The sequence below is a fragment of the Anomalospiza imberbis genome, chromosome 1, assembly GCF_031753505.1.
Source record: "Anomalospiza imberbis isolate Cuckoo-Finch-1a 21T00152 chromosome 1, ASM3175350v1, whole genome shotgun sequence".
Classification (NCBI taxonomy): domain Eukaryota; kingdom Metazoa; phylum Chordata; class Aves; order Passeriformes; family Viduidae; genus Anomalospiza; species Anomalospiza imberbis.
Genome location: NC_089681.1, coordinates 61,413,826 through 61,436,985, shown reverse-complemented (window position 1 = coordinate 61,436,985; position 23,160 = coordinate 61,413,826). Strand labels below are relative to the sequence as shown.

At 34.7% G+C, this 23,160-nt stretch overlaps 1 protein-coding gene across 9 annotated transcripts in view; it reads right to left on the bottom strand.

The window, feature by feature from the left end:
- The window catches only part of LOC137476415 (dynein axonemal heavy chain 5-like), a 149,226-nt gene that overhangs the window by 104,652 nt on the left and 21,414 nt on the right, over window positions 1–23,160 (bottom strand). For all 9 annotated transcript variants that reach the window (XM_068194727.1, XM_068194721.1, XM_068194694.1 and 6 more), the window contains exons 20-39: window positions 22,975–23,114; window positions 21,191–21,342; window positions 19,020–19,227; window positions 18,265–18,352; window positions 18,030–18,153; window positions 17,746–17,909; window positions 16,532–16,624; window positions 15,204–15,407; window positions 13,311–13,391; window positions 12,823–13,227; window positions 12,560–12,678; window positions 10,967–11,103; window positions 9,755–9,917; window positions 7,123–7,234; window positions 6,669–6,797; window positions 5,094–5,293; window positions 4,837–4,990; window positions 2,324–2,590; window positions 1,998–2,126; window positions 1,382–1,597 (exon numbers count right to left, since the gene is read on the bottom strand). In XM_068194727.1, coding sequence (XP_068050828.1) covers window positions 1,382–1,597; window positions 1,998–2,126; window positions 2,324–2,590; window positions 4,837–4,990; window positions 5,094–5,293; window positions 6,669–6,797; window positions 7,123–7,234; window positions 9,755–9,917; window positions 10,967–11,103; window positions 12,560–12,678; window positions 12,823–13,227; window positions 13,311–13,391; window positions 15,204–15,407; window positions 16,532–16,624; window positions 17,746–17,909; window positions 18,030–18,153; window positions 18,265–18,352; window positions 19,020–19,227; window positions 21,191–21,342; window positions 22,975–23,114 — 3,285 coding nt within the window. The remainder of the gene's footprint in view (window positions 1–1,381; window positions 1,598–1,997; window positions 2,127–2,323; window positions 2,591–4,836; window positions 4,991–5,093; window positions 5,294–6,668; window positions 6,798–7,122; window positions 7,235–9,754; window positions 9,918–10,966; window positions 11,104–12,559; window positions 12,679–12,822; window positions 13,228–13,310; window positions 13,392–15,203; window positions 15,408–16,531; window positions 16,625–17,745; window positions 17,910–18,029; window positions 18,154–18,264; window positions 18,353–19,019; window positions 19,228–21,190; window positions 21,343–22,974; window positions 23,115–23,160) is intronic.

The window sequence follows — 23,160 nt, the reverse complement described above, 5'->3', positions numbered from 1 at the left end:
CCCAACAAAGTACAATAAGGTTATATCTTGATGAACAGGTCACATTGTAAGATTTTATTCCAACACTCTGGATCCTTTTACTATATATTACATTTTCAGCTGACTGCATCCCTGCATATATTCAAAACCATCAGTCAATTATTTTGGGTAGAATATATTAGCTCAAGCTTTAGGGGGAAGAGGTTTAGAAACCTACTATAATTTTAGATGCTGATGCTAAATAATAATTTATTTTGTAGTACCAGATCTGTTACAAAGTTCCACAAATACTGACTAGACAATACTGACTTACAAAATCAGCCTCTGCATGTGATGTAGTGATGTACACAACAAAAAGCACTGAGATTTAAGAAAGAGCAGCTCATTTATATCCCATTCCAAATGTGTGACAGAATAATCACACCAGCTTTCTGTAAATACATGCAGAGCCTAAAATTCACCCAGTTTGCTGAAAAAAATTGCTAAAAAGACTGTTAAAACTAACAGAGAATTAAATAATCTCCCCATACCCCAAACATACACATGCAGTTCAGCCCAAAAAACCACAAAAGTTCTTTTCTTGTTAATGCAAAAGAATCTTTATACCTAGTTATTCTACGAACAAGAGTGGACTAAAAGCAGCTTTATGCTCTTTTTAAACTTTGAACAGTGCAGAAAATGTAGCAATACATGGTTTTCCCCATAGTCTAAGCCCTTACTTTCATGCAGTATCAAAGTACAGCACGAAATTTGCCCTGCATTTACTTTTATGGTAGCATTTTGTTACTCGTTCTTTGTTCAATCTCACTGTGTATTCCTGGTTAATGGTGGTTTGCAACCCTTTAGTTCACATCCTGTCCCTGTTCTTTCATAGATTCACTGTTAGGAATGACACCTTGGTTGTTGACAGCATCTTATCCATGTGTTTGAGATTAAACCAACACCTCCTGAAATGGATTCTATTCTTCCCCTTCTCTAAAAAAAGAGCTGAAGGATGTAATGCATTTGGATAGAGTAGACCAATGTCCACAAAGCACAGTTACTTCCCCAAAGTTAAGCTCTTATTCCTTTCCAAATTTGATTTTGTTAAAGTAACATGGTAAAATTCCCCATATTCCAGAACTAAGGAAATGTCTCTTCCCAAGATGATTGCCCTAACAAAACAACAGAGAAAATCACAAGATTATGAACAATTCCAAAGCACATGCTGGTGGGAGATAATGAGGAGGTGTGAGTCCTTAACACATTTTTTATTATTGTGTGTTCCTGATAGTTTATTTGTTATTCTGGGTAATTAACTAGTACTTTGTGCTTTTTTCTACATGTTACTTTTAACTTTTCACAATATGTACTGTTACAAACAATGCTTTTAATAAATCCCCAAAGACTCATTAAATACTACCTTTTTGTCTGTTTTGGTACTGTTCAGTGCCTTCTCTGCGTCTCTGGTCCAGATAATTTGAATTCCCAGAAGACCTATTTGTGCAGGAAACATTGCCTGAAAGTCATACATCTTAAATTCTGAATCGTTAATGGCCATTGACGCCTGTCTAATGATGGTGTGGATTGTTTTCCTAATCCCATTCAGCAGCTGACCTAACCAGAATTCCACATTGCCCTGAAATAAACAAGAAAGTACTTTTAGAGAATTATTTTATGAATAATTCACAAGAAGCAAGAGCTCTACGTGACTGTTTTCCCAGTCCTTCGTACTCCCATTTCCATATTTGTTATTCTCTAATCTTTAGAAGATTTCTTTCCTCTTTCTGCTCCACTGCCCTTCTAGAGATACGTGATGGATTTGGCACTTCACAGCAGTACTGCTGAGAAAACAGGTAAAGCAATCGTTACAAAATGACACAAATGTTCTGTCCCTGCTACTCTTTGCTCTTGCTGTTCACACTGGGAGGTTTTCATTCATCTAGTAAAATAATAGCATGATGCAATACTGTTGGCCTCTAAAACATAAATCTACTTTAAGTCAAGTCATGAAAAACTGTAATATATACTTTCATTACCTGAGCTAAAACTGGTTCAATAATATTGACCTTTTCTCCTTCTTGAGATTCAAACAATAAAATCTGGTCGTAGTTTTTTTCATGAAATCCCACTCGGTTAACATTGTCAAACAAACTTAATAAATGTGCCTACAATAGAATCAGAAATAAAGCTTCCATAAACTGACCTCACATGGCATTCTTACTTTGACTTTAAATGCTGTATTAGAATACTCCGTAAATCTTTCCATAAGTGAAAGAAATTCTTGCAAATAAACAAAAAAATCCACCACAGTCTTCACTTAGTGATATTGACCATAAGAACACTATTGCTTTATTACTTGTACCTGAATAGTGTGGGAATCAGATGCTTGACCAAGGATTTCCAGAAGAGCAGGGTCAGATACAAAAAAAAATCTTGGAAATATTAACCGCTTTTTTTCCAAATAGCCAGTCAGTGATTTCTGACAGATTTCCAACTGTTCCAGCAAATGTGGTAGCAGCTGTGCCAAAGTCTCATCTCCAACACAGCACTGCACAATGTTTGATGTTTCATGGGCTCTCTGCATAATTCTCTGCCATGATTTATCAATATTCTGAAATCTTCTGGCTTCCTGAAGTACATGATATATGCATTAGCTTTTCCTCATGTCTGTCATATTCTAAAAATTAAATAATTCTATCAGACAAAGTAACAGTTTAATATCTTCCTTGATGTTAAAGTCTTCTTTGGAGGACTTATGTATGAATATTTATAGGCATGCTTATTATTGACCATAGTTCAAATTGCAAGAGAAAGAGTACAATAGGAATAGCTCTGGAAATGTCTTACTTCATGTTGGGCACCAAATTTTTCCACATAAAAGGATTCAAACATACATGAGGAAACTCAAAAAGCAGCTTTCTCAGAAATTATAGCCTTCCTAACACCAATACACAATGTCATGTAAGCTGTTAGTAGCAGCACTTGATGAACAAAACCAGTTGCATAGTTTGAAGCTGCCCCACTTTTGCATTACAAATGTTGTAGGTGGAGACAAATTCTCAAACTGGAAGCTGAAAAATAAATATTTTTATACACTGGGTATATTGACATTAAAAACTCTTTCTTCACCTACAACAAATGAAATGTTAATGGAGTCAGAAATTATCTGAGATCTAGAAGAGATCTCAAAAGAAGATCCAAAGCAATTTGTCTGTCACAAGGCAGGATTATACCCAAAATATCTCTCTGTCTTGTGTTCAGTGATGGAGATTTAGAAGCCTCTCCAGACAATTTTTGATCCTTGTGACTCTCTTCTAATATCTAGGCTAAATCAGAGAACGAAACAAGGTTTTTTCCTTCTTATTGAGAACAGCCCTTATATTTTAAAAAACTTATCACTTCTGCCATTCAGTTTTTCTTCTTCTTCAAGTTAAACAAGTCTAGTTTGTTAAACTTTTTCTTGTCCCTCATCCTTCCTGGATGGTTCCTTATTCATGCCCCCCTCTTCTATGCTCTCTCAAATTTGTCAGTGTGTTTCTTTGGCCAAAACCAGATACAATATTTTAGTTAGTGGTTATTGATGTTTATGCATTCCACTCTTCTGCATTTTGCACACCAGCAAGCTAAAATTATCTTTTTTGGTAGTACTATCAGAGACAATGGCAAAAATCTACCAAAATAATGGCAACAACTGTTTTTCCTCTATCCACAAAGCTCCTTGCCCACCCTAAAAATAGATTAGATTTGATCAACATGCTTTGCTCCTAACAATTTCACATTGACTGAACATTATTCATCTTCTTGTTAATTTCCAGATGCTAAAAGTTACTTGTTGCAGTATTCATCCAGAAATTGCAATTAAACCCACTCCTCATTACTCCTCCACCAAGCTGTTCCTTCTCCTCCTTCATCAAAGACAGTCACTACATTTGTTTTTTTCCAGAATATTGGTTCATGTATCTATCATCCTTGGAAGAATTAGCTTTAGTAGCATTTGTTCATTTGCACAAGCTGCTTATTGATTCTCTGATAAGCCCTAACAACATAGACATATCTCATGAACAAACAAACAAAAAAAGTTGTTTAAACAACAATTGACAAAAGCTTTGTTTAGCTTACAAAATTAATCTTAATTTGTGATATTGTAAGCTTTAATTTTAAAATAGGTATCCTGAAATAAATTAATATTTAATAATTTCCCAATAATAACGGCTTTGTTTAGTTACACCATTTGATCCAGCACGACTGAACTGTGGTCTGTTAGAACTGTATGGAAACCCCTCATTAGGAGACACAACAAAAAGGATGATTTTTTTAATGCTATTTCTCTCCTGTTCAGATCACTCCTTAGCTCTTGTGCAGCTGCTACCTTGGAAGGTCATGACTGCCTTTTGAAGAGGTTGCAATGGTTCGCACAGATTAGCACATGTACAGCTCCCAAGCCTGGCAGCATCTCTCTGTGGAACTTCATTAAACTGAGTCCTAGCAAGTCCAGAATTCAAATACAAAATCCATCATTCTACTACTACAGCTTATAGCCTATCAACATGTGCACACAGGAAGAAAGGGATATTTGTACATATGGCAAAAATGATAAATAAGTTTTGTGCCATTAAGTAGTTCTGAGCCCTTTACTAATTCACTAATATTGCACGCTGACAGGAACATTTAAACTTGAATTACAAAAAATTGTGTTCCTTTAGTTTTCACCAAGTTCTAAGCAATTTAACCAGACAGATCCTCGTTTGGCAAAGCGTCTCCTGAACTGCCCATGCACAGTCCAGAAGTCTTATATGAGTTATATGCACTGGCAAATAAACTCTGTGATGTGGCTAATCTCCTGGTACAATGTATTATTATCGTATATCCATATACCTGAGGTAGTTGTTTTGCAATGTCTCCACCAACAAACACAGCTTCAAGGTAAATCCACAGGTTCTGTACAGTAATCCAGTTTTCAATTATCTCTGCAGTATTGGTCAGCTTCTGAACCCATTGTTGTATAGTGGACTTAAACGGTGCATTATACCTGCATGAACATGAATTAAAGGGAAGAAGAACCTAAGACGACCATTGTTTACTCTGGGGGTTGATTAGATTTATACAATATGTCACTTTATTAAGTTTTCTACCGGTTGCTCATCAGTGACCCCAGCATTATGAGGCTATCTTCCACCAAAGCTATTTTCTCTGATATATCTGATCCTCTCAGAAGAAGTTTTCCTCGAGCTTTGAATTGGCCAAAACTGAATGCATGAGTACTCCATTCACTGATGACATGCTCCAATTTTGCTTCAATATCCTTTTCTTTGACAGCACTGATGCAGATATCCTGTGTAAAATCAAAATAGTAAATTACATTCATCTAAGGCTATTATAAAACACACTTATAAAGACTATTAAAATGTACTGGCTTAATCCAGATCTCAGTGTAAATTCAGGCTAATGAAAATATACATTGAAACACCTCAAAGTTATATTTCAAACAAGATTATATTCTAGTACTACTTGTAACAGGTACATCTAATGGGCTGTACTCCATCTTCACTACTACTAGCATCTTATGCACACAAAATTCACTGAATCAGTGAATCTGCAGGAAGAATTTGTCTCTCTGTATGTATTAATATTTGAAATCAAATAAACAGACAGAGGGGTTTAAAGAAAATAAACACTACCAATCAAAACCAATAAATATTCTGAGAACCATGTAGACTGACAGTGTGCCTGTCAGCAGACTTCTTGAAGACAGTGAGGACAGGACTGTCATAAACCTGGTTGTTGCATCAGAGAGAAAAGGATCCAATACTCAAGACTGGATCCCAAATTCCAGTTCAGTAGTACACTGGATTCTATCACAGGTTTAAAGTGTTTCCTGAAGTGTAAGGTGGAACTCTGAATCTTTAAAAAGGCTTAAATTCTTGTCCAGGCATTGGGTACAGCAGAGGTTTTATTTAATGGTTTTGCCTTAAAAATGCTCATTTGTGGAGCAAGACAAAAGAGATCCCTACTCTGGAAATAATACAGATTTAGCTGAGTGATCATGGAACTGAAGTTAGAAACTGTTGGGGTTTTAATTCTTTAGTTTTAGCTATGCTTTGTTCTTGTGAAAGCTAACAAGCATGAAGCTAAGGCACTTGCTAGATAACTTCTGTCACCAAAACAGAGGAGACAATGGCTTTATAGCTTGTACACACTTCATATGCCTTCTCATCTATCCATGCTCTTGTGAAGGGTCACTTTTGAAATACAAAACAACTTCATTTTTCTTTAATCCCATATCCTCCACTTCTACTGTGTTTCAAGGCTTTTTAGCACTTAACAGGATCAGTCTTACATCAACTGTTTTTTTCCTTTCTGGTTAGGCATTTAAAGGGAAGAAAAAAAAATATAAGTTGGAGGACCCTAAATCAGAAGCGTGACAGAATCACACTACTCTTAAAACAACAGAAGTCCTTCTATGGAAGGATTAGTGTAATACCATCTACATATTTAATTCTCCAGAATAAAAGGGAAATAAACTAATCATCAGTGCCAACACCAACTACCAAACTACACTTTTTCAAAGGAATTCTTCAACTAAAACAAATTTTTTTAATGTTACAAAGCTGACTAGAAACAGGATTTCAAAAGCACCAGATCATAAGTTAATAATTACCCAAAACAAACAAACAAACAAACAAAACAAAACAGAAAAGTACATATACCTCAATATCTTCTTTATGTTTTAATAAAGGGGCATCCATTACGTTTTTTAAAGTGAAATTTTCAGAGTCAGCATCAAAGTGATGCCCAGTTACTTGTGCAATTTTTTCCCAGTGTCTTGACAACATTGCCTGGAAAAGTCCATAGGAATGGGTTTTTTAAAAATTGTATTAATTTTAGGTCTAGAATAATTAAATATTTTTGCATTGCATCTCTTAAACAAATAGGAGAGTCTTGATTTCCATTCCACTGAAAGCATAAGTAGTTATTCTAATCACATTACAAAGTCTTTTGTTTCATTTTTCTATAATTAAGCCTAACTAGTTTTTTTGCTATAAATACAACTGCATTTATCTATAAAAAAGAATTATGGAAAGCATCCTATAGTCATATAACATGGCCTTCAATAGAGTTTCTCAAGTGACTCTTATCTCCAAATTATTATGCTGAACATACCTTGTTTTTCATCATTTCAAGCAAAGGACAGCTCTCAGTGAAATCATCAATTTTTTTTTTTAGGTCTTGAAAAGCTTGCCATTCCTTCAATGCTTTTGGTAACTTTCGGATTCTTTAAAAAGCACAAAAAGAAAGAAGAAATATTTTATCCTTAATAATCATCATCCATAACTTAATAGTACAATATATTGTCATTTTTCAATGAGTTGGCCAGTAGACTGCAAATAAAAATCCAGCTGCAAGCTGGAAATATTATATATAGCTGGTCATTTGTGACTGCAGGCATGAAGCACTGCTAAACATAACACAAATTACACGAGAATGGTTTGGCTTCTATTTCAGTTTGAATTAAAGGAAGTTAATTTCATGTGCAAACCCATACCTGAAATTAAGTTCCTGCAGTGTCATTGTTTTAGTAAAATTTGAAAATGCACTTCATCTTGTAAAAGAGGTAAAATGATTAAACAACATATAAATCATTAAACAACAAATAAAGTACATCCTAAACTAAAACTATTCTGCTTGCAAAGAGAAAAAAAATTCTGTTTCAATCAAACAAGTCTTAATTCATACCTGATTTGTATGAAAGACATTCAAAGCAAAATTTTCCTTTATGCACAATTTAAGATGAAAACAAATTTAAAATGAAGAACCTCTTGTACTGTGAATAGTCACAGCTCCTCTCACTTCTACACCAGTCATGCCAATTTTCATCTGCCAAAGCTATGGACCAAACTCTGACAGCAGTCCTCTTACAGCTCAATTCCAGAAACTAAAAACTGCACAAAACCTGCCCATAATGACAAATTCCTTTTAAAAAAATTCTCCATTTTTCACAGTTCAAAATCAGACAGATCTGTCACACAATGCGGGAACATGTGCAAATTCTTCACTGCTTGCTGGTAAGAGACAGATGAACATATGCATACTGTCATGGCACTACAATAACTGCTATAGTCTTTCATCTTGAATCTAACAGTAGGTAGCATTAAATATGCTAGAGAAAAGCATTGTAGAATGGAAAATTTATACTCTGCCTTGTATCAAGAAGGCTTTAAGGTACAGTTCCTGGCTACTTCTCTCCTGAAGTTTAGTTAGTAACATCTAATAAACTTTTCTAGACATGGCTATTGGAAATGGGATCACTCAGCTTGGTAATGAAAATGGCAATTTTTTTAAAAATTCAAATAACTTTTTCCTTTGTCTTAGTCTCAATAATATCTTATAAAAGCAAGTTCCATGAGCTGCACATAATATTAAGAAACTACTCCATGGATCAGGTTTACATTTCTGTCCTAAATTTACTGGACATTCTCTTTACAGAGTTTCACAGTAACTCTGTAATAAATAAATAAAATAAATAAATAATAAATAAATAAAAAAAAATAAAGTAATAAAGGGAAACTTCTCTCTAGCTGTTATTATAAACTTCTATAATGCTCTCTAAATATTTCTCCTTCTTATTTCTTTCTAATTGGATTTGTTTTTATCAATGTTTATTTTTTTACTTTTCTTTTCATGATTGTAAGTTGTCTATTATATTACTATTTTTAGAAGGTAGCAAACAAAATTCCATTAAAGAACTATGCATATCTTTACAATCAGTCTAAAGCACTAATTGCACTTCCAGCATTCCTGCTTCTTTTATAGCACAGCATACCACCTTAGCTATTTCTGTGAGTATCCCCTGTATGTTGTTTCAATTTTTCTGTCTTTAAAGAGAACAGCTTGATGCAGTAATGCTAGCAAACTGCCAAAAAAGGATAGTACTGGATTAGACTTTTATCACAAAAAAGAAAGCATTTATTGCCTATTGGTAGTCACACTGCTCCAAATATAGCTCGATGCTTGAGAGGAAAAACAAAAATGTCACACAAGAAGTTCAAAGAGAAATACATAAATGAAAACTATTGCTGTGCAATGGCTTCCTTCAGGTTTCTGGAGAAAGAAGCATAAAAAGTCCTACAGCTTGTAAAATATAATTAACTACGGAAAAATTATGATGCAGATTCCAGAATTCTACTGAAATGAGATGAAGACTTACATTGTCCAAATGCAGAAGTATATGTATTTCACATACATTCATTTTTACTATTCTTATTTTTTAAAAAGAGGTTGAGTTGTTGGTTTGTGGGTTTTTTTTTTAATTAATGACTAAAAGACAGTTCAGTCAGTTTTTTGTGGAAAACGTTATTGCTTCAAACTCAGAATTTAGTGTGGCTATTTACCCTTCTTGAAATAACAATTACAATTTAGACAAATGTGCAGAAGTAAAGAGTAGGTTCAAAATTCCATCTAACATCATGGACTAACAATTAATTAGCTGTAAACTAAATCACTGAGAAGGCACTGTATAAGATCAGCTTGGAGAGTTATTTATACTTACAACCACCTTGGCACAGGTTTGTGCACCTTGTTTATTGAATAATCTACAGCCTACCATGTCAATACACCCCAACAAGCCTCAAGTGCCTCACAAACCAGCTGCATATTGCACCACAGCGCAGTTGTGCCCAACACTGGGCATGAGACGGACCAACATTCTTCAGCCCTTCGGAGAATTATTCACAAGCTAATTAATAAACAGAGTTAAAAATAAAAATTGCATGTTCTTCAACAAAAAATAACTTACTTGCTTTGAAAATCCAGAAGCTCAATGTTAAGTTTTTCAATATTTAAATCATTCCAAAGCATTTCATTGTATCTGTCGATACTAGAAGTAACTGTATCATAAAGACTGTAAAGTTTCTGAAGCAACGAAAGTTCACGTTTAATTCTGTGTAGTTCAGGATACTCTGTTTCAAATTTTAAAATTGGAAATTATTGCATGTTAATTAGGTTTTCATGTAGAATGTATTCATGAACATTAGAATCAATGCATTTCTAGTAATGTTATTTAACGAATGAAATCAAACTTGCAGTTTTCTAGATAGTGTCTAGAAAGACAAACTTTTCCACTTACATTATGTAAGAACAACAGATTTTGATGCACAGTAATTGTTTAGATTGATGATTTTTTTAATCAATATTCTTCTGTAGCAGTAGATGTCATCTCATAATTGAGGGAGACAATGTTGAAAAGTAGATAAAATGGCAATGAAATACAATATAACTTTAGACAATAACTAAAATATACCCTATGTCAATTTACACTATTTACTTAAGAGGCAAAGTTTGGGGATGATGAGTGTGCTTACAAATGAAATATATAGAATATATTAGACAATAAAAGTGTTTAAAATGGACATCCTTAACATAAATGTTTTATTTACTTTCTCTCATATTTTTTTGAATTCATAGCAAAATATATTTGGATTACTGCATATGTCCTTCAACAGGAAAATATACTCAATTTAGTATGCACAAATTAAAGTGCTTATCATACATTCTGCTGCAGTTCACACCACAGTCTTCCAAAGGAACTGTGTCTGACTAGGAGGTATAAGGACATTACAGATCAGTCACATAGCCCTAGGGAATTCATTATGCAACTGGAGCAGGGATAATTTGAGTACTTTGGCAACACATTTCCCAAATTTGTAGAGGAGAGAATACTGGCAGGAGATATGCTTAGCTCTGAAGAGAAAAAGCAAGAGAGCTAAGCATCTGGACCCGGAGACACACAGAGCGGTGCAGTATTTTTCCACCTGATGTTTATGTATGTGCACACCTAGAATCAGTTTCACCCAGCTGCTTTTTATAGGAAAGACTATAATAATTTACAAGGAGATTTTTCTGCAAGGAATTTTTCTGCAATTTTTCTATATTTCCATGCATTTAGCAGGAATCACGAGAAAAATTTAATAGCCTAGAAACAGCCTATCCTTATCCCCTGAGAAACTACCTGTGATGGGAAGACCAAATAATTCTTCCCCACCAGAAAGAGAGAGACACTTCTTCCACAGTTCATCAAATTTAGCTTGAAAGATATATAATCTGTCACTTGCTTCGTGGGGAGGAATATTGTCCTCACTAGGGCCCCTGTAAAAACCAAAAAAAAAATTCAAACTGTCAACCATACATGTTTCACAAAGAAGCTCAACAGAACCTAGACCATACTTTCTGAACATTATGTAATATTTTTTAACATTTTTTTTCTGTAAATTTTCACAAGACCCTAAAAGAAAAAATGTAGCACATATTCAGTGTACCAAGATTACATATTCAGTAGTCCTTGAAGAAAGCCCAATTTCTTTTCTAATAAAAAAATTCATCTGTGTTACCATACATCTTACAAACATCTAAAGATCTGCAAATGTTTATCTTTATTCTTTCTTTTTTCTTCTGGAAAACAAATTTTAATAATTCTTTTCATTTATATTTTAAAAAGGGAAAGATAGCAGATATATAAATCAGGAGTGGAAACTGTAGTTGGCACGAGAACCATAATTAAGTAATCATAAAAATATGAGAAAAAAATACCATTTTGCCTAATGAGCACATCTCAGCCATAGGAGTGGGTGCAATTCCCAGTTCTCACACCTGGGACCACTTCTTGGCCCTATCATAATATTTTGGGATGAGAACTCTGTCATTCTCTGTTGTGCCATGGTTATTTCAAGAAAGAAATTCAGGCAGATGGGCAGAAAGCAGAGCAGGCTGGCTGCTTGGCAAGGGAAATGGGACCAGGAGATGAAAGCAGAAACACAGTCAGCAAAGGCAGCCAAGGCATGATCCCACAAAACCTGAGCAGGAAGAGCAGGGCCCTCAGGGTGGTAATCAGGTTCCAATGATAGTTCAGGTCTTTAGAAAAGCCCACAATAATTACACAGGACCAAGGTCAAGCTGGGAAAGTGAATCAGTAAAGCAGGGTCTAGGGAAGGTAACCAGGAGGAGACACAGTCCAATGGGAACCAGGCTGCTCTGAGGTCACCAAAGAAGGAGGGAAGCCCTCAAAGGTCAGACATTGTCCTAGGGCCATAATGGATCAAGCCAAATCCTGTCTTTCTTTCTTTCTTTCCTTGTTGCTACTGTAGGAGCATCCAATGAACCACAATTTACATCTTCAAAAGTGATAAAGTAAGTTTAAAAGTAAGGCTGAGTGAGAGAGTGAATTTAGAAATACCTAGAACTGGTATCTCCAGTCACATCCAAGACATTGCTTTAATACTTGCTGTTAAATATCTCCCAAAGCACTTTATTGAGTTAATACTCAAAAAAACACATTGCATTTTAATCTGGATGGAGAATTTGATTTTTTTCCCCACGACCTATTAACTCTCATGTAATATCACTGACTCCAGCACTGAAATTACAGGAACGAATCTTTGACAGCAAGACTGTATGCCCACCTTATATAAATCTGAAATTAGGCCTTTTTTCAGATGTAATATATACAGTGATGCTGTGCCGTGTTTATTTTCTGAAGCCCTTTAGATACACTATTTTCAAACAATCACTAATGAAGCATAATTGTATTACAACACAGGTCACCTACTTTTCATCATATTCTTTATAAAATTCTGCAGTATCAATTTGGAAGTTTTGAACATCTTTCAGTAAATCTGTTTTCATGTCTGGCTGTACCTTCAGCAGCAAGTCCTCAACCTGTTGTGCCTATATGCAGACAAAGAGAAAAAAAAGGCACAAAAGAATGAATGTGGGAAACAAAAAAATAAATTAGGCAAATAGGTTTGTTCTATAATTTCAATATTAAGAGAGCTGATAATAATGATTTGAGAAATAACATAACTACAATACCTGTGTGTTTAGGTTCTTCCAGGCATAGGCCAATCCATCACCTCTTTCTGTATTTTCATCTTGAAAGAGTAGGTTGTATTTATGAAGCACAGAATAAGATTCCTCTATATGTCCAACTGTCATGTCAATTTTAATTTCATTCTCTCGGATCTCCATCAGTGCTTCCATTGCTTCCCGTACATCATCAAGGTCATGGATAGGTCTGCTTAACCTCTTGCTAACATTTTCAATGAATGAATAAATTTCACCCACATCTGTGGCAGACTTTTTATTTAAAGCTAATCCAAATGTTCTTTGTCCTGAGCGGCATTCCTGAATTAAAGCTATTTTCAGTGACTCTGTTGCAACTTCCACTGATTGCAGTGCACAATGATTGGGCAGTTCTCTGATTTGCATCTCTAATTGCTAAAAAAAAGACAAGTGTTCAGCATTTAATTTCACTAAAATTTATCTGAACAGTTCATTTTTATTAAAGATAAAATACTTACAGAAAAGTATCTGATTTGAGATTGGAATTCAGCCATGGTTGGTTTACTATCAATAAATTCCTTCACTTTTTCTTCTGGATCCTACTTAAAAGAAGTTTATTTTAATGAATATTTAGCATTGGTAGAATAATAACCTACAGAGTGCCCAGCTTCCTGATGTATTGTACAAAATGTTCCCTCTCCAAAAGGACTTGACATATAAGCATTAATTAGTATAAGCACAAATTATTTTACTTGAACTGCCTTTCCTGACTCTTATTTTTTGTATAATACTCTTTAAAGAACTTGAAATCTGTAACTCAAAAACTGACACAGGTCAGGATATCCCGTATCCATCCAAATGTTACTACAAAATTTACAACATAGCTGCTAAAATTTTGGGGGAAATATTTCCTTCCTAGTCTTCCTTCTGTCTGCAACCCCAAGAAAGCAGTTCACATCCTATAACAAGTATTTGATGGGAGGAATTGCACTCCATCTTCTTCACTTTTCCTGAAATAGCCTCTTTAAACTGAAGTGTTTAGGTGCAGGTGGCCTCTTGGCCATTTGAAAAAAACAGTTTGGCAGGGAAGGATGGATCTAAGGGGAGAGAGGGCATTTAGCTTTTTGAAGATTGTTTATAGGCAACAGAGCATTGAGCATCCTTCCTTTTCATAAGGTAGGCCAGTCCCTGCAGAGGTGAAAAATCAGTGTCACCAGCTCAACAAATGTGCAAGATTCTCAGTTCAATTATAAACAGCTGATCTTCACCCCTCTCAGCGACGTTCCGCTGCAGTCTGCACTGTGAGATCCCTGAGAAACTGTTTGCACCTCTCTGGCCAATAATGAGTTACCAGCGCCAGTTCCCAATGGTCCAACAGAGATTGTAAAGGTGGGGAAAACAGTGCCAACTTCTGAGGAATTTTAAGGTAAGGAAGCAGGTTAATTGACTATTTTAGAAGACTTTAGTAAAAAAGAAACATCATTACACTACATCACCCAATCTGATTGTAGCATTCTGGGTGAAATGACATGCTACCAACATGTAGTTAGCTCAAACAGCATCTCAACCAAACTGAGCATTAAGCTTTGGAACTTCAGAAGCCGCAAAGATGTGAAAATGCCCTCTCTCAGCCCAGACAGAAGAGTCAGCTGTGAGAATGGGGTCACTTAAGGGTTGATTTAGGAAGGAGAAGTTCAAAATAGTGAGCAAAGATTAGTCCTGTTTAGATTGCTTATTTCTTGGCCTTCCTAAAGCACCTTTGATAGGTAAGACCAGTAGTTACCCATTCACAGAGCTGAATTTCACTGGTCAGAATGTACACAAGGTTTTATTTAATGATGAATCTCCTGACAAAACACTCTTCAGAGCTTTACCATTTATGTGACTGGACCCACTTCCTACTTAAGATAACTCCATCAGTCCAGATTCACCTTAGCTTTTGAATCTTCATTGCTGAAAGATTTCCTAGATATAGGTTATCTTTTGTGTGTGTGGGTGTATGAAGAAATAAAAAAATATCTTTCAGCAGTGGTTGCTTGAGAAGAACTGGTCAGCTTAATATTCAGGAACAGCTTTTGTAGTCTCCAATTTCTAAGAGATTGTGCTCAACTATTCTTTTTCATAACACCTGCAGGCAAGATGCTGTGAGAAAGATGGATAAGCATATGAAAGCATAAGCTTGTTTATGCTCCAAAATTCTTTTGTGTTCTGCTTTCTTTCTTAGATGCTTTAATTGGTAAAGATTTGCAAGTTCTGGTCAACACAAGAGCAGACAGGAATTATGGATTCTACCATGAAACCAATGCTCCCTACTGAGTACAGACCCCTTAGGTAACCAATGAGCTTTCTTTCTTTTTAATATATTTAGATTTTACAATACAGCAACGTATTATATTAAGAATGTAGTTAACCTTGTTCCAGATGTCTGAAAATTCAGAAAAGGTCTTCAGAAGAACCAATGCTTCAGTTTTAAGAGACAAAATAATTGTATTTAGTTGGATCACCACTTTGTTTACATCCTTATGTTCGATGATCTGCTTGTCTAAAGGTTTCAGTGCCACCATCCTGGTCAGTTTGCTCTCATCACCTAACTCTAAAGCAACAGCTTGTTCAACCTGGTACAAATTTAAAAAAAAAAAAATGTCCACTAGTTTGTTTGGGATTTTATTTTTATTTTTAAATTACAGAATATGCAATGAGTCTCAGATAGTAAGTACTTCTAAGAACAGACAGAAAGTGCAAAGAAATATTCACAGGGAGATTTTCTGTTCTCAGCTTGGATTTTTACAGAGCTATAGTTCTAGTGTTAAAGCTGATTTTATACAGAGTTCTGTATTATTCATCTCTGAATTATATCAGTCAAATATGCACCATATACAACTACAATTGTGCTGTTTTCTCCTCCTACTCATCTGCTTAAGTCTTTCTACCTTCTTTAGTATAGAATTACAATCTATACCTATTCTTGGCCGTAGAAAGTCCTGGAGGCAGTGGTGGGTTGGCTGCTTGGAAATAAGCTAACATTTTGCTTAACAAAACAGAGATCAGCCCACTCTCTCCTAGTTCTTTATTTTTTTAACTTAATTATTATTTATTTGCAGGACTTGAATGTGGGTTTTTTTAACTGAAATGAGCTGATCTGTTTTTCATGTCATATCAACAAAATAAAATATTTTTACAAAGACACTTATCAGCACAGATCTACACACATCTATATTTTGTTCACAGATGAGACAATTGAGGCCACATGATTACCAGTACTGTGCATTCTTGTCTTTCAACAAATTTCAGTTTCTATCTAAACCACAGACCTTCCCAAGGTTTTAGTGCTAATTTTGATGCCAGTTAATATACTTGTACTGTATTAACTGTAGTACTATAGGTGCCATATGAAGGCTTGCAGTTTAACTTAAGAGTTTTTGCCTGGGAAGAGTGATAATAATTTATATTCAGCTGGTAGTACTTACACATAATGTTTGTTCTACCCTATCATATTTGAACAGTATATTTAAAAGATTTTTTAGAGCAACTTTTGATTTTAATATTAGAGACTACCAAACATAAGATTTATGAGCTATTACTCTTATGTTTTATTAATTGGCATAGAGATTAAAAACTAGGCTTTCACTTATCAGGAAGATCCATCAGGTAACAAGTCAAAGTGTTGGTACAGAATATAATCTTAGGAAATGTTAAGCAAAATACCAAATTTTTTTAAATAATCAAAATAAATACTCACCTGCTGCTGTTTATGATGTAAGTAAGCAAATTTCCACAGGGGAATATCCTTGGCTACTGATAGGATGATATTTACTGCTTTGTTTACAGCACTCTGAAAAAAGCGAAACATTCACCTTTAGCTCACAGAGATATTACGTGTGTGGGAGATGATCATCCAAACAATACCAAAGTTGAAAAATTGTACCTCTGTCTTTAAAGGAAATACTCTAATAAGCATGACATAGGATCACCCAAAAACACATTTGGTAAGGGGAAAGAGTACTCCATTAAGTTTTACTACAGTCCTTCCAAGTTTATGTGGTTTTCAAACAAGAACATAAGAGACCTTTAAGAACAGCAGTCATGAGTCACTGGGGATCATAACTGAGTTAAAGTACTATTTCCCTTTAAACTGGTTATAAACATTGTTATGTGTTATTAATAATGGTCACGTTCACACCAGAATGCTTAAATACATTTGTCTGAATTTGTGATGGTATAGTCTATAATCTATACAGGCAGCTACAGAAATTATCAAATTACTTCCTCTATGTATGGTATTTTAAAATCACATTTTGTGGCCTGATTTCTTACTGACAACATCATGAAGGCTGCACATGAAACTTGAGAAATAACTCAGCTACTGATTTTGACAGTCACCGTTCTAAATGAAAAGTCCAGAAATCAACACCATAAAAAACTAATACCCTGAACAATTTCAGACATCATAGGATATTGCAAATATGTGTGGAAGAATTTTGCTAAACTATCGTAAGTTTAAAAAAGTGTTTAAATTTTTTCACTTTAGGGATTTGGGCTGATAATATTTTTCTTTACAATTTCACTACTGCTGAATTTATGAATGATACTTTAAACAGATTTTAAATTCTGAAAGAGTTTAAAGAAACGAGGAAGTCAGTCAGACTGTATTGATGGCATTCATTTTTATGTTTTCACTCATTTTGAAATGTTTTCCTCTAAGTAGAGGTTTGTGGATTACTGAGTTACTGAGCTTTGAGAAAAACAGCTCCTTCTAATAGCCTGTATAAAAAACCTGATCCATAGTTCCATGCCTTTAGTACCCACTGTCATCATGAACTCAAGTGACTTTTTACCTGTTCTTCCCCTTCCTTTTAGTTCTTTTACCAGATTTAACTTGCACATATTGCTTTAAAACAATGCATTTATAAATGTTTTATCATAAATGACTGAGATGTGCAATTATTTTGTTACCTGAATATCTTCGAGACTTGGTCTCAAGACAATATTTGGAATAGCCAGTTGAATTTCAGCTCTGAACAAAGGAACCCTGTGTCCCTCTACAAACTTTGTTGTCTGATACCTGGAGTCAATAACATGCAGTCGATGTCTTAAGGTCTCTAAAGAAATCTTCGTGCCTGAATAAATGTAATATTTAAGTGAGAATTTTTTTTTTTTACCACAATAAGCTTGGGGAGGAAAAAAAATCTTAAAGTTTTATTTAAAAAATTAAACATATCTGGAAAAATCAGACTCACATCTGATCAAAGAGTCAGTATTTTTCTGACAAAGCTGTCCCATCAGGTTATAGTAGCTACAGGACAGGCATTCTTGGCAGCGTGTTTTCTGCTTCATGTCAAGATGTATACAGGCAAAGGAACCCTGAACAGTGAAAGGGAAATTTTGGGTAAATAATCAGATTATCGGGAATATAAATTAAATATCAAGTATCTGACTAGGTTGTAAAAGGCTAATTTTTTTATATTGTCTTACCTCCAGAGTTCTTTCAGCATCTGCTTTCAGACTGTGATTAAGAATATCTATAAGTTCATACACAGAACATTCCACTTGTTGGCTTTGCCTACAAAAACAACCTTACAATCACCCATGGCAAATCAAACATAAGGAATACCCTTTGTTATTTCCCAGGCACACAAACCCTGTCCCACTGCACTTGTGTGCAGGGAAATGCCCTTTCGATGTTTTTTTGTTTGTTCCTATTCCTTGGGCATGAAGATTTTAAAACTTGCGGACTAACAACAAACCCGTTTGTCAGATCCTATTATATCTGATTCAACTGGACTTCATAATAATTTTGTCAAAAAAAAATGGGGTTTCCAGCTATAGCTAATAAAACAGGTTTATCATGATGAGGCAGTAAGATAATCTGTGAAATGAGATTTATTAAAATAAAAACAAAAGAAGTATTAAGAAACAAGCAATTAACATGTGGATGAGATTTCAAGTCCTATCCTTCTTCATTTTTCTTGCTACTTATTAGAATGCTATAAGAAAAAATGTAAGAAATGCTAAATAAATGCTAAATGCCAAATACTATGCTATTTCACAACTGCTGTGCTCAAGATACTTTGGAGTTTCTCCCCTGCATCCTAAGACTATCACTTTGCTCAAGACTAGTACTCTGTTACAATAACATTTTAGAAGTAAAACCTCTATGCTTACAAACGTAGTAAGTAAATAAACCCTCCCAAAAATGGCCTTCAAGTCAGTTCAATTAAGAAACCTACTGAGACAGTTTGGAAGCAGTAGAGATAGCAAGCTTTTCTATTTGTTCCAAGAAAGACGTCACATCTATAGGTTCATCTTCTGGCAAAACTATCAGAGTAGTGTTTGACATGTCCTTCAGAATTCTTTCAATTCTGCATTCCAGGGTATCAGACGCTGCTTTGACTACATAGTCCAATTCCCTCAGGGTACTGTAAACATTCTGAATAACTAAAAAATAACAAAATGAAAACAAATCAATGCAAAACACAGACCTCTTAAGTCTCATCTCCCCTTCCTCCCATCCACTCCTGCCTCCCCCCAGGTTTTACAATAAAATGAGGATTTAATGGCAAGGAAATATGAAATGAAGGCCTGAAACATAATGGACTTGCTGTATTTTTTTGATCTTTATATTAAACCATCTCATAATAAGCAGAAAAATATTCTTCAAAATATCACTTCTTTTTGGTAATAACATTGTAATGAAAAGGATCAACAAAACAGAACAGAAAACATAAAGGATGCCAGTGCCCAAAAATTATTTTGGCCCTCCTACATCCATGCACAACAAAGTACAGTACTTCACCATTGTAATTAATTTATAAATGAAATTACTAAAATTCCCCCAGCCAAGACTTGTTAAACCATTAGATTTCTTCTTTCATATGTATGACCATAACATTTTATATATATAAATATATATATGTAAACTTCTACTGTATGTAGAAAGAAATCACTACAAAATTTAAGGCATAGCAGTGTGACAGAGCTGTCCAAGTGCTGATATTTAAAGTGGAAAATGTCATTTCTTGCTATTAGGAAGTTAATGATGGGACTTGAATTTTTTATTGTCTAAATCAGAAAAGCAGTCCAACAAATTCCTTAGATTTTTTTTTTTAATATATAAATTCAGTAGTCCTAAATCTATTTTTTAGTTTAGTCTAATTTTAGTCTAGAAGGCAACTGTGGACTCCCATATTTCTAGATGGAGTTCCCTTAGACGGAAAAAAGACACTTAAGACATTAGGCTTGAGTTCAGCACATTGCTGGCAGGTAAGAGCTATTTTGTGTACACCAAACCAGGGTCTAATTTGTAGGTGTCTAACAAACATTCTGGACATGTCAGACATTCCCCATCTTCAAAAACACATGGTGCATACACTCTAGAAAAGAATTCTCTTCTAGGTGTAACTGCATTTCAGCTGCAGCAGCAGGAAACAGCCCAGATACCTGCATTACATCTAAATTCTTGAAAAGGGACAGTTTCCACCATAACCAATGGTGATACAAAAAACTATTACAACCTGAATTATACCTATTCAGATACTTAACACTGTGCAGAGAGTACCTAAATGAATAAATAAATAAATATTATTGCAAAGACCTTCCTTATTATGTGTTCCTAAAAAATGCAAAACATTAAACACAAAAAATCATTTTAGAACTGTTAAAAAAAATAAAAAAAACCTTGCCATTTGGTTCTTGTGCTCTGGTCAGGCAAAGGCCAAGTAAAGCTGAAAGGTGACCAGCCTTAAGCATTGGTCAAAGCCCTGTGCACCAGTGCCACATAGCAGAGTCATAAATAAACACCTGCACAAACCTGTGCCACATTTCACTTTCAGATTTAGACTGTACCTATTCCTGCTTCTTTTGTACCTATATTGCTGCTTTTCCTTTTCAAGAAGAAAGGGGGAAGCCTAGCATCAATCAACCTCAACTGAAAACCTAATATACAAGCATGAGTTATTGCTTTCTCATGAAACTGCAACATGAAAGTCTTGGTGATGGGTTTATATATGCCCATTTCAATGACATTTTACAGCAGTTGATCAATTTTATGCTGTATTTGATAGGGTTAAGGTTGTGTCTTACTGGTTGTGTGGAAAATCTCAATGCCTAATAAAAAATGTTTTCTTGGAAAAAAAATTAGGATTTGTGCAGAAATATCCAATCTTGATTTCAGACGTCACTTTTAGGATGTTCAGCATAAGTTCTGAAGACTTTTTTTTAATAGAAAAGATATTACTAAAACACCCACAGCCATTCTCGTCTCACATTCTTGTAGCAGTTGGGCTAAAATTATCCACCTGAAGTGAGATCAGTCCACAAACACATTTTTCACAGAGAAGCAAAAATAAATGTAGACACCTCATAGTGTGAATGGCTCACCACTTCTTCTCCTATTACCTACATTTATTGATGTTCAAAGAAGTCCACGACAGCTGCATCAGGCCCGGGGTAAAGGCATCCTCAATTTGTCCTATCCATGGCTTCATCAGCGGTTTCAGCACAACAGGGATTCTATTCAGATGTTCCTTGTAAGTGATCAACAGGTTCTGGAGTCTGGAAGACAGGATCATGCTTATGATGTGCTTAATTGAGATATTTGAAACACACAGAATTTTGGACACATTTTCTGTTAATAAGATTTGCAAGTTCTGATACAATCTTAAAAATAAGAACCCTTCCCAGCTCTTCCTAACTCCAGTCAGGCCTCTTTGTCCTTACCAACAGCTAAACCAGACTGAAGAAATAAGTACCTCCAGCAAAGTGACTGTGATCAACTCACAGAATTTTTCCCCCAAAATAAAATTATTTACAATAAAAAAAAAATAGAAACAGGAAATTGAAAACATGGCTTTTTTGTTTCCATCTTCCCATCTCACAAGACATGGCATGATATTGCACTGCTTATAAGAAAAGCTACATACAAACCACTTAGAACTCTGGATCCCAAAGAAAAAGAGTCCAAACCCCGAAACAAGGCTTACAAATATAGTTCCATGAAAATGGAGCTACACAAAGAAACCGCATAAACAAGAATTAGACACAAATATAATTCAAAGGTCAGATATATAGCAGGTACCTTACAAGAACTGCTACAAGAACAGCAAGAGCACCAGATTAAAATCAAGACTTTAGACAAACCATACACTGATACACACTGTTACAAACCATATACTGAGATAACCCATTCACATTATACCCAAAATTGTTTTTTAAATGTTGTTAATCAAAAATCTATACCCTCTAAATATTTCTTCTTTGCTTGAGTAGTCAGTTTGGCTTTCTTTTTTTTAATGCAAATATTTTCTGTACTTTTTTTCCTGTTGGATGGCAAAAATTGGGGCTGCTGCTTTTTGGAGATCTGTAGCACGCAGAGTTTGTCTTGCACATTAAAAAAATTATGGTTAATTGTCCTTAAACACTCCACAGAAAATCAATGAAAAATGTTACATTGTAAGACTGAAACACTGAAAATTTCAAGAACAGAAAAAGAGAGGAAGGATTGAAGTATTTATGAAACTCTTTAAATTTCATCCTTTTTTGTCCAATTCTAATTAAGAAATGAAAAACACTCCTCACAAAGCATTGCTTTTTAAAGATTGAACATCCCTGTTTAGAGAGTTCTAGAATTAACAACCACCATCCCTGAGAATGAAAGAACTTTTGCAGCAGAGATTTGGACTGTTTCAAGAAACATAAAGAAATTATTTTAAATCAACAAATGTGAATTTAGGTGTTCAACATGAAAGACCAAGTTATAATTTAGGCAACTATTCCCTTTACACATGTTTGGGTTGTGCAATAATCAAGTGGTAAATTCCAGCTTATTTTTCTAACAGGAAAAAAAAAATTCTGATGCTAAGTGTAATATTTTGGAGTGTAATGGCTGTATTAGAGTGAACAGATGCACTCTAACAATAATAATAGCAGTACCTAGGAGCTCCACTTAGACAGCAGCTGTTGAAGTAACAAAACAAAAACATGTAGGCATTTCCAAGTAATGAGATATGTGTGTAAATAGGAACAACTGAATGTCAATATGGAAATACAGGGGAAAGCAATTAAAATTCAATTAAACTCCATCGAAGAGAAAAATTATAATAAATCAAAAGCAATATATGCAATAGACTCAAAGTTAGGGATTCCCATTTGCAGATGAGAAACAAATCCAAAAAATTGTTTACTCACTCCCTTTGATGTCTTTTAATCTGTTCTTCATCTGCACACAAGCCAAGGACAACATCTGGAACTTCAAAATGCATTTTTCTCAGGTATTTTGTCTCATGAAGTACTTCCACGACAATTGGGTCTAAGTTTACAAATAATTCCTTCATGTAGCAGTGAAAAAATGAAATAGAAAATAAGACACCAGTT